Below are 12576 nucleotides of genomic sequence, written 5' to 3' on the forward strand. Positions count from 1 at the left end.
GAGGCGGAGCGGGCGTGGTGGAGCGGGCGGGGCGACGTGAAGGGGGCTGGGCTTAGTGGCGTTCGCAGGCACGGAGAGGACCTGCTCTCTGCCTGAGCGTGAGGGGAGGCCGCTGGAACAGCGCTGCTCCAGGGGCCTCTCCCCAATCCACCGCTCAGTGCTAAGCCAGTCCAGGACAGCTTGTCCTGGACTGGCTTAGGTAAGCAAAAATGCCGCCGCCCTCCCTGGGGCCCTGGCATAGCGCCGCCTGAAGCGGTCGCTTCAGGTCGCCTCATGGGAGGTGCGGCACTGGGTATAGCCTATGGGCATCAGTAACACTTCAGGCAGGCAGATACTTTTTGTAACATGAGACAACACCTTTAACACCGTGTCCTATATGACATTTCTACATGAAGTATTGTAACAGTATTTGTAGATGTACTCCCAACAACCTTGTAACAAACTGCGGATATGCAGGGGTTTTTTTGCTGCAGATTTTGCTGTGGTTTTTTGAGCCAAAGCCAGGAGTTTCTTGAGGCAAAGAAGGAATATAAGAACTTCCTATATATTTCCCATTCCTTTTGTAGTCATTCTTTGCTTTGGCTAAAAAAAAAAAAAAAAAACGCAACAAAATCTGCAACAAAAAAAGCTGCATTTCCGCAACATGTGCTGTAGCCTAAGGCTGAGGCCCTACATTGCAGAAACGCAGCTTTTTTTTGTTGAAGATTTTGCTGCAATTTTTCGAGCCAAAGCCAAGAATGGCCACCAAAGGAATGGGAAATATATAAAAAGTTCTTATACCTCTACCTTCTGCTCAATCCACTGACTTTAGCTAAAAAGAAACGCAGCAAAATCTGCAACAAAAAAATTCCGTCTGAAAAAAATAAGTGTCCTGCTCATTCTTCAGGCAGATCCTGCCTCGAAACTCCCATTGAAGTGAAAATACATCTTTTCCGTCTGTGCGGAATTGGATGTGGAATTTGTGAAGAACTGTGCATGGAATTTGGTACAGTGACATTGTTCTCCAAATTCCACATCAAATTCAGCATCAAAATCCATTTCTCTTTTTGTGAAGCGTAAAAAAACCCTTCAAATTCTCAAAGCAGAAATTTTTTTCTTGACAGATTCATTGTTAAGCTCCTTCATGTCAAATCTGCCCTTTAAAAATAAATTCAGGGGAGCAAATAAAAGCATAAATCATCTGCTAAATGGCCCTTTGTATCAGACTGGAAGTGATGATGTCATAACATTTGTTTGAATGGTACATGACCACTTGGGACAGTGGACAGCTGAGGGTTGGTTCACACTAACGCTTGTATTCCGTCCGCAAGGAGTCTGCATGGAGACCCCCCGGACGGAATACCAACGTTAATGCAAGCGCTGTGCAGTTAAGCACACGGAGCCCATAGACTATAATGGGCTCCATGTGCTTGCCACGCTCTGCCTGCACAATTCATTCGTGGGGGCAGTGCGCGGCAAGCACACGGAGCCCATTATAGTCTATGGGCTCCATGTGCTTTGCTAGCACATCGCTTGCAATTTCGATTGCATTCCGTCCGGGGGGGGGGTCTCCATGCGGACTCCTTGCGGACGGAATACAAGCGCTAGTGTGAACCAACCCTGAGAGGTCACATCAATGGGGACCAGACCTGTTTTGTTAGAACAGATGGGCCTTTTTTTTCTTTAACATTTTTTTTTCTAAATTACATCATCGCCCCTACCTGGAGTGAATAGTACTACCGCATGCTGCCCTAGCCGGACAGAACAGCCTAAGATGTACCCTCTTCCCAAATTTACTAGTCCACATGAACTTGAACTAAAGATGGAGGTAAAATGAATCCGGGGCTGTAATAATGTATACAAAATGATCAGACAAGAGAAGGGGAACATGAGTGTTTGTGGTTTATTTCAGCCTCAGCAATAATCCTGCATGCCTTTAGTGATTGTGTGTGTGATACAGAAGCTCTGATGCATCTTGCAGTTATCTTTGTCATTACTTATGTAGCAGACTGCTGTTTAATCCATAAATAAATATTTGGCTACATAGAGAATGTAAAGGACCAGTGAAGGTCGATTGGATCGAAACTGTAATAATTTAGTGTTTTATTATCCAAGTTTTGTATAACCTTTCCCACCGATGACATAAAACACAACACAATTTTCACTACATACAAGAAGACTAGTATGTTAAAGGGAGCCTGCCACCTCATATTCACTTGAGCACATTAAACTGATAAAAAACATACCTTCATACCTGTGTTATATAGGTCACTTTTGTAGATTTGGCAAAAAAAAGATATTTTGAAGTTTTATGCAAATGAGGCAGTTGGTGCATTGGGGGCGGGCCTTCAACCCTGAGAGCATTGCTGTTGTTACCCAAGTATGATGAGTGATGTCATAGGATTGGAAAGATTGACTCTCACTGCACAGGTTGGTACAGGCAGGGGTCTAAGTTCCACAAGCAATGCACCAGGGACCTGAAGGCCCGCCCCCAAAGCACCAACTGCCTCATTTGCATAACATACTAAGATATTTTCTCCAAATCTACAAAAGTGACAAATATAGCAATGGTGTGATTATTATCAATGTAATGTGCCCAGTAACATAGTGGTGATGGATGAATACACTTGGGAGGGATGTGAGACTCCCATTTATCCCAATCTGTCCAGTGACCTTTTTAGTTCAGGTTGAAATGTGCAATAAGTGACTTTGATGGGTGCTGGTGCTAGATCGTGGAGATTGTAGGATTTTGCTGTCCGCTTGAAAAATCGGACACCTTTGTAAACGGACAATTAAGGACACCCACGGACACTAAAGGACACTACATGGTGTCCCATTTAAAACAATGCAAATTGCAAACGGTCACAGCTAGTGTCCGATGCTAAAATCTTCCGCGGACATTAGCATCGGACACCGACGCTAGTGTGAACCCTGCTAGCTATCTCTTTGCTGATCTTAGGGTTCTCATGCAGTGTTTGGTGTGCTGATAAATCTTATCTTATCTCTTATCTTAATGCTATATCCTCCTGGCACAAATGCCTTGCAACAATTGAAGTGATCTCAATGGGTCAACCTGACAGAATCTTGGAAAAGCATGTACAATAGTGGTGTGCGGAGGAACAGTCATCCTCCAGACAGGTTGCAATACCAAACCAGGGTCCTCTCCTATCAGATAAAAGGAGGAAACTAGGGACAGGATAACACCTTAAAAATATCTCTACTTATTGTGGATTAATCTTCCTATAGGTGGCCATAAAAGCTGACTACATTAAAGGCTTCTATACATGGAGAAATAGGTAGGTTCTGCTAAACCTTGATTTTTGCTGCACTGTTGAACCTGAAGTGTCCCTCTGGGGTAAAACACATGGATCCATCTTGCCTAGTGTCAGTAGTAAAGGCTGGCGGTAGAGAATTGTTCTCTTGCCACATTAAAGGGGATGTTCCAGGATTTTTATATTGATGGTCTGTCTCTAGGATTAGTTATAAATTTCAGATTTTTAGGAACCTAACATTTAGCAACCCCATCAATCAGCTAATCAATATTCCATATATAGTGCAGTTGTGGAGCCTGGTATAGCAACCTGACCCTACTTCCTGGGACCGAGCTGCAGATGGATCATGTGACTTGGGAACATCATTCTCTAGTAGGCCACAGCGCACACATGAATGTCATGGCCCCTTGCCAAGCAGGGGGGTAGCTATAGGGGGTGCAAAGAGGTCTCTACAATTAGGGGTGAACCTAGATTCTCTGCTGCCTGAGGTGATCTATAGAAAGGCACCCCCTTCCAAATACCCAAACTGGCAATCTTTGGTTCCGCGATGGGACACCCTTAAACAAAATTGTAGGTCACACCACCATTTGCAGACCAAAAATTCCTTTACTTAACCCACACACTGTGCAATGCCCACTTTACTGACCCCCACAGTATATTACTCTCTTTACTGACCCCACAGTATACTGTTCCTTTTTAGGCCCCCACACATAATATTGCCTCCTTCTTTTTGGCCCCTACACAGTGATGTGTTAGCATTGGATTCGACCTGAATTTTCTAAAAGTTTTGGGCTTGGCCTGAACCTAATACTTTTGGGGTTTGTCACCCACAAAGCACTATTATACTTTGAGGACTTCTCAGTTTTCCATGGAATGTTTCCTCGCCATGAAGATCAGTAGTTCTAAAGGCAAACCCTGGTGTATCAAATGAAATGAATGAATGAAGAACTGTCAAAATTCACCTACAAGATTTTGTTGCGCACCATATGATATTCAGAAGACCCAAGTGTGATAATGTGCCAATAGGTGGCGATATAAGCTGAAGATACTAAGGGGTACTATGGTATGGAGAAAAGGTCTCTTTCTGTATCAAGTGGGGTAATCTCCAAATTCTTTGGTATATGGTAGAGAAACAATATGTACTAGATACATAAGACAAGAGTTTGACTCCCAAAACATGGTTTAAAGCAGGACAAAAGGAGAATATTGGGACAGCTCCGATCGCTGCTACTTAGCAGTATTCTAAGAAATCTTGGATAGATTAGAGTATAACATTATTCTTTATGGAGATCTGTTTTAATGATTTTATAGTGGATGTCCCACAATACCACCTTATCACCTACATATAGAATACCTTATATTGGTTTGATCACTGGGGGTCTCTTCCCTGGGACCCCCACTGAACACAAAAACAGGAATCCCATTTGAGCGGAGTGAAGGTCATGCATGTACACTCCATTCAATCTCAATGGAGAAGGCTGAGTGCTCTGAATCCCTATCCCTGTGCCATGCACTGCCCCATCAGGCCCTGTACTAGGTATAACACAGAAGCCCAGAGTATACTATAAAGCAACCTGACAATATCCTACGACATTTCTCTTCATTATTGTTCACTCTACAAAAAAATAAATAACTTTTTCCACTAAGAAATACTAACACAGAAAGGAGTAGGACTTGTGATTTTCATTTGGAACTGCCCCGTCACTCCTTAAAGGGCCAGATCCTGAGAGTTCGATTGTAGCCCTGCCATATCACCGCCCAACACAGTATTTTATTTCCACACTAAAGGCACACCTATTACCATTTGCTATTTTACACATACAAAATAGTCATTTTCTTATGTATACTGACAACTCTTTGTTCTTTCTATCATGGTAGTCACACATGACATGCACTAAAATCCAAAAAGACCATGTGTTCACATTTGAAACCCACTACTTTGTGCATAGGAAAAATACGATCAGCTCTCATATATCTTTTCCAGTTATGGACCTTGAGTTTACTATATTTGAGAAAGAACCTCTAGATTTTTGGAGTTTTATCTAGACCCAGTGGGTGCAAAACGTATGGTGCCTTATTTCCAATGTCCTCAATATATATACAGAACATCAGCTATATTCACCAGTCAGCCCTGTAAATCTGATGTAACAGTATCCCCAGTCCCTGGATTCTTCCATCACGATATATGTATTAGTTAACTAGAAAATTGAAATACATACCCCAAAGAGCAATGGCCACTATGACTGCCACCCGCAAAGACAAAGTGAGAGTGACAAACCTCAAAGCTGGCAATAGCTTGTAGGCAGATAATAAGGCTGACCCTTATTTTGCACATAGAAGGTCCTCCTGACCAATTTTACAAAATCCGGTTGGGCTCCAACATCGCTAGAGTCCATATGTTTAATCCGAGTTAATAGCACTGTAGTAGAGGCACATAATACCATAGTGTGCAAAACATGAATGCATCAAAAAGAAAAAGTGCAAACCTGTATTGGCCATATTGGTCCAGAGAAGACATCAATTTGTGCAGGTTGTGACAGCTATCATTCAGCTACGATAAAAATTTATGCTCATATTATATTCTTATGAAACATCATTACAGCCATATACACAAGCCATTGACTACCTGAATACAGTATTTATTTCTATCTGTGATGCCATAGGAATGGCGAGATCTGTAGTTGGTTGCTAAACTCCTAGCCCTGTTACAGTCACTTTTCCCTATGACTTGTCACAGAACTTCCAGTCTCTCAAAATATATTAATACAGGTCATTTGCGTCTTCACATCTGACCAAAATAACAATAGGATTATATTAATGTTTCTGGATAAAGCCTCCAGACAAGTAAAGGTGATCACCGGAGAAGTCTATCGCAACAACCATATAGTAGTACACAGAAAGGAGTTAAGGACATCTAAGGAGGATCTAACTACCGAGGACATGGAATCTACTTAATAATTTGTGGACAGTCGCTCCAAGCTTTAGATTTCCTCTTGGCTAATGCCAGCCATGCCGGTTCTGATGAGACAGGAGTGGCATCGGGAGTGGAGAACCTCTTTGGAAGATCCTTTGCATGTGTTACAGGAACAGTCTCTGTAATTTCCACTGAAGAAAGAAAACATAGCTAATGTTATTCACAAGAAGCCTTGTATTTACATGGAAATATAGAATGCATATTTGAGATACAGTCCTATGAAAAAGTTTGGGCACCCCTATTAATCTTAATCATTTTTAGTTCTAAATATTTTGGTGTTTGCAGCAGCCATTTCAGTTTGATATATCTAATAACTGATGGACACAGTAATATTTCAGGATTGAAATGAGGTTTATTGTACTAACAGAAAATGTGCAATATGCATTAAACCAAAATTTGACCGGAGCAAAAGTATGGGCACCTCAACAGAAAAGTGACATTAATATTTAGTAGATCCTCCTTTTGCAAAGATAACAGCCTCTAGTCGCTTCCTGTAGCTTTTAATCAGTTCCTGGATCCTGGATAAAGGTATTTTGGACAAACAATTCAAGTTCAGTTAAGTTAGATGGTCGCCGAGCATGGACAGCCCGCTTCAAATCATTCCACAGATGTTCAATGATATTCAGGTCTGGGGACTGGGATGGCCATTCCAGAACATTGTAATTGTTCCTTTGCATGAATGCCTGAGTTGATTTGGAGCAGTGTTTTGGATCATTGTCTTGCTGAAATATCCATCCCCGGCGTAACTTCAACTTCGTCACTGATTCTTGAACATTATTCTCAAGAATCTGCTGATACTGAGTGGAATCCATGCGACCCTCAACTTTAACAAGATTCCCGGTGCCGGCATTGGCCACACAGCCCCAAAGCATGATGGAACCTCCACCAAATTTTACAGTGGGTAGCCTGTGTTTTTCTTGGAATGCTGTTTCTTTTTGGACGCCATGCATAACGCCTTTTTTTATAACCAAACAACTCAATCTTTGTTTCCAAAATGAAGTTGGCTTCTCCAAATGTGCTTTTGCATACCTCAGGCAACTCTATTTGTGGCGTACGTGCAGAAACGGCTTCTTTCTCATCACTCTCCCATACAGCTTCTCCTTGTGCAAAGTGCGCTGTATAGTTGACCGATGCACAGTGACACCATCTGCAGCAAGATGATGCTGCAGCTCTTTGGAGGTGGTTTGTGGATTGTCCTTGACTGTTCTCACCATTCTTCTTCTCTGCCTTTCTGATATTTTTCTTGGCCTGCCACTTCTGGGCTTAACAAGAACTGTCCCTGTGGTCTTCCATTTCCTTACTATGTTCCTCACAGTGGAAACTGACAGGTTAAATCTCTGAGACAACGTTTTGTATCCTTCCCCTGAACAACTATGTTGAACAATCTTTGTTTTCAGATCATTTGAGAGCGGGCTGTCCATGTTCGGCGACCATCTAACTTAACTGAACTTGAATTGTTTTGTAGAAAGAAATGGTCCAAAATACCTTCATCCAGGATCCAGGAACTGATTAAAAGCTACAGGAAGCGACTAGAGGCTGTTATCTTTGCAAAAGGAGGATGTACTAAATATTAATGTCACTTTTCTGTTGAGGTGCCCATATTTTTGCACCGGTCAAATTTTGGTTTAATGCATAATGCACATTTTCTGTTAGTACAATAAACCTCATTTCAATCCTGAAATATTACTGTGTCCATCAGTTATTAGATATATCAAACTGAAATGGCTGCTGCAAACACCAAAATATTTAGAACTAAAAATGATTAAGATTAATAGGGGTGCCCAAACTTTTTCATAGGACTGTATATATATTGAGATACATTTTTTGAAGTACCATGGAATTTGTATTAAACCATCTTATATAGTTCTGTGCATAGATATATGCAGGAAAAAAAATGTGCTTTTGCTAGAATTCATACTGAGACACCTAGATGTCCTTTCAGTATGATTAGTATCCTTTAAAGGGGTATTCCCATCTCAAGGATCCTATCTATACCGCTAGCGTGTATAAAATCAAGAGTTTTCCTAAATACGTTGCTTTAGAAATGCTGCTTCATTTTCCTGTTATATAAAATTGTTCCTCCCATTGTTTACACATTGTTTCCTTGGTCCTCAGCCTGTTTTTCTCCTTATCTAGCATTATAGGATGAGTGACATGAATCATTGCTCTCTGGAGGGGAGGGCTTCTGAGTTCTCTGGATAGTGCTTTGTCAGAGCTGTTATCTCTGCTAATTGGACTTTGCTGATAAAGACTTGGACAGCCTCATACTGTCAATCTGTATCCTTCTATGTAAACCCATCAAAACATTGAGTTTACAGCATTTCTTTTGTCATTCCTGGCAGCCTGTAGTTTGTTTTCTTTCCAAACCAGTGTAATGTAATATACATTTACGGTGCGTATTATTTATATTAGATTTCTAGTAATCATAATTAGAGATGAGCGAACACTAAAATGTTCGAGGTTCGAAATTCGATTCGAACAGCCGCTCAATGTTCGTGTGTTCGAACGGGTTTCGAACCCCATTATAGTCTATGGGGAACAGATACTCGTTAAGGGGGAAACCCAAATCCGTGTCTGGAGGGTCACCAAGTCCACTATGACACCCCAGGAAATGATGCCAACACCTCTGGAATGACACTGGGACAGCAGGGGAAGCATGTCTGGGGGCATCTAACACACCAAAGACCCTCTATTACCCCAACATCACAGCCTAACAACTACACACTTTACACACTCAATACCACCTCTCTGACAGTAGGAAAACACCTTGAAACATGTGTATTTGGCACTTGCAGTGAGGAGAGCTTGTCACCAGCAGTGAATTTGGCCCTTGTAGTAAGTTGAGGTTGGCACCAACATTTGTTTTAAAAATCAGGGTGGATTGAGCCTCTAACCAGCAGAGTTTGGGCAAATTCATGGTGGAGGGAGCCTCTAAAAACCCCAGTTTGGACCAATTCATGGTGGAGGGAGCCTCTAAAAACCCCAGTTTGGACCAATTCATGGTGGAGGGAGCCTCTAACCAGCCCAGTTTGGACCAATTCATGGTGGAGGGAGCCTCTAACCAGCCCAGTTTGGACCAATTCATGGTGGAGGGAGCCTCTAAAAAACCCAGTTTGGACCAATTCATGGTGGAGGGAGCCTCTAACCAGCCCAGTTTGGACCAATTCATGGTGGAGGGAGCCTCTAAAAAACCCAGTTTGGACCAATTCATGGTGGAGGGAGCCTCTAACCAGCCCAGTTTGGACCAATTCATGATGGAGGGAGCCTCTAAACAGCCCAGTTTGGGCAAATTCATGGTGGAGGGAGCCTCTAACCAGCCCAGTTTGGACCAATTAATGGTGGAGGGAGCCTCTAACCAGCCCAGTTTGGGCAAATTCATGGTGGAGGGAGTCTCTAAAAAAACCATTTTGGACCAATTCATGGTGGAGGGAGCCTCTAAAACCCCAGTTTGGGCAAATTCATGGTGGAGGGAGCCTCTAACCAGCCCAGTTTGGGCAAATTAATGGTGGAGGGAGCCTCTAACCAGCCCAGTTTGGACCAATTCATGGTGGAGGGAGCCTCTAAAAAACCCCAGTTTGGACCAATTCATGGTGGAGGGAGCCTCTAAAAACCCCAGTTTGGACCAATTCATGGTGGAGGGAGCCTCTAAACAGCCCAGTTTGGGCAAATTCATGGTGGAGGGAGCCTCTAAACAGCCCAGTTTGGGCAAATTCATGGTGGAGGGAGCCTCTAACCAGCCCAGTTTGGGCAAATTCATGGTGGAGGGAGCCTCTAACCAGCCCAGTTTGGACCAATTCATGATGGAGGGAGCCTCTAAACAGCCCAGTTTGGGCAAATTCATGGTGGAGGGAGCCTCTAAAAACCCCAGTTTGGACCAATTCATGGTGGAGGGAGCCTCTAAAAACCCCAGTTTGGACCAATTCATGGTGGAGGGAGCCTCTAAACAGCCCAGTTTGGACCAATTCATGGTGGAGGGAGCCTCTAAAAACCCCAGTTTGGACCAATTCATGGTGGAGGGAGCCTCTAAACAGCCCAGTTTGGACCAATTCATGGTGGAGGGAGCCTCTAACCAGCAGAGTTGGTGGAAATCAGGGTGGAGGGAGCCTCTAACCAGCAGAGTTGTGGGAAAGCAGGGTGGAGGGAGCCTCTAACCAGCAGAGTTGGTGGAAATCAGGGTGGAGGGAGCCTCTAACCAGCAGAGTTGTGGGAAAGCAGGGTGGAGGGAGCCTCTAACCAGCAGAGTTGGTGGAAATCAGGGTGGAGGGAGCCTCTAACCAGCAGAGTTGGGGGAAATCAGGGTGGAGGGAGCCTAGTATTAGCAGAATTGTGCAACGCTTATGGTGGATGAGTATGAGGATGCGGAGGAATTGGAGAGGTTGAGTACAGACATGGAGTTGCATGTTGGGGTGCTTTACACAGGTGGGCACAAAAATGAAGGCTCTATCCAGTGGTGGTTCATTTTTATCAAAGTGAGCCGGTCGGCACTCTCAGCTGACAGACGGGTGCGCTTGTCAGTGATGATGCCACCGGCTGCACTGAACACCCTCTCAGATAGGACGCTGGCGGCAGGACAGGACAGCACCTCCAAGGCATATAGGGCAAGTTCAAGCCACAGGTCCAACTTCGACACCCAATACGTGTAGGGCGCAGAGGGGTTGGAGAGGACAGGGCTGTGGTCGGAAAGGTATTCCCGCAACATGCGCCTATACTTCTCACGCCTGGTGACACTAGGACCCTCCGTGGCGGCACTTTGGCGAGGGGGTGCCATCAAGGTGTCCCAGACCTTAGACAGTGTGCCCCTCGTTTGTGTGGACCGGTGAGAACTTGGTTGCCTACTGGAGGAACTGCCCTCCCTGCCGCCAACGTCACATGCTGGAAACATCTCCATCATATTCTGCACCAATTGCCTGTGGCAAGCATTGATGCGATTGGCCCTCCCCTCTACCGGAATAAAAGACGAGATGTTGTTTTTATACCGGGGGTCAAGGATAGCAAAGATCCAGTACTGGTTGTCCTCCATGATTTTGACAATACGCTTGTCGGTTGTAAAGCACCCCAACATGAACTCAGCCATGTCTGCCACAGTGTTAGTTGGCATGACTCCTCTGGCCCCACCGGAAAGTTCAATCTCCATTTCCTCCTCATCCTCCATGTCTACCCATCTGCGCTGCAACAATGGGACGATTTGAAGTTGCCCGGAAGCCTCCTGTATCACCATCACATCATCGGACAACTCTTCTTCCTCCTCCTCCTCCTCCTCCTCCTCCATTAAACGCAGTGAAGCAGACAGATGTGTGGACCTACTCTCCAGCTGTGATGGATCGGATGCTATCCCTAACTCCTCTGTGTGATCTGAGTTATCCCTGATGTCAATCAGGGATTCTCTCAGAACACACAAGAGCGGGATTGTAAGGCTCACCATCGCATCCTCAGAGCTCACCCTCCTTGTGGACTCCTCAAAGACCCGTAGGATGTCACAAAGGTCTCTCATCCATGGCCACTCATGGATGTGAAACTGAGGCAGCTGACTTTGTGGCACCCTAGGGTTTTGTAGCTGGTATTCCATCAAAGGTCTCTGCTGCTCAACCACTCTATTCAACATCTGAAACGTTGAGTTCCAGCGTGTGGGGACGTCGCACAAAAGCCGGTGTTGTGGCACATGCAGGCGTTGCTGGAGAGATTTTAAGCTAGCAGCGGCTACTGTCGACTTGCGAAAGTGGGCGCACATGCGCCGCACTTTCACCAGTAGCTCTGGAACATTGGGGTAGCTCTTTAGGAAACGTTGCACCACTAGGTTGAAGATGTGGGCCAGGCATGGAACATGTTGGAGTCCGGCAAGCTCCAGAGCTGCTACCAGGTTCCGGCCGTTATCACAAACGACCATGCCTGGGCCCAGGTGCAGCGGCTCAAACCATATTGCCGTCTCATCGAGGAGGGGATCCCTCACCTCGGAGGCAGTGTGCTGTCTGTCCCCCAAGCTGATCAGCTTCAGCACAGCCTGCTGACGTCTACCAATGCCAGTGCAGCAACGTTTCCAACTCGTAGCTGGGGTCAATCTAACAGCGGAGGAGGAGGCGGTGGCGGAGGAGGAGGCGGTGGAGGAGGAGGAGGAGGGGGGTGTTCTTCTCGTGTCCCTGCCAAGAATGTTAGGCGGGGAGACGAGGTACACCGGGCCAGTTTGGGAAGCAGTCCCAGCCTCAACTACATTCACCCAGTGTGCCGTCAGTGAAATGTAGTGTCCCTGTCCGCATGCACTTGTCCACGCGTCGGTGGTCAAGTGGACCTTTGTGCAAAGCGCGGAACTAAGGGCCCGCCTGATGTTGAGTGACACGTGCTGGTGCAAGGCGGGGA

General features: G+C 45.0%; 1 protein-coding gene across 1 annotated transcript in view; it reads right to left on the reverse strand.

The window, feature by feature from the left end:
* Nucleotides 1-5351: 5351 nt before the first annotated feature.
* Nucleotides 5352-12576, reverse strand: part of CRACD (capping protein inhibiting regulator of actin dynamics) — a 77159-nt gene continuing 69934 nt past the window's right edge. The window contains exon 10 of the mRNA XM_075259395.1: nt 5352-6356. Coding sequence (XP_075115496.1) covers nt 6199-6356 — 158 coding nt within the window. The 3' untranslated portion in view covers nt 5352-6198. The remainder of the gene's footprint in view (nt 6357-12576) is intronic.

The sequence above is a fragment of the Leptodactylus fuscus genome, chromosome 1 (assembly GCF_031893055.1).
Source record: "Leptodactylus fuscus isolate aLepFus1 chromosome 1, aLepFus1.hap2, whole genome shotgun sequence".
Classification (NCBI taxonomy): Eukaryota; Metazoa; Chordata; class Amphibia; order Anura; family Leptodactylidae; genus Leptodactylus; species Leptodactylus fuscus.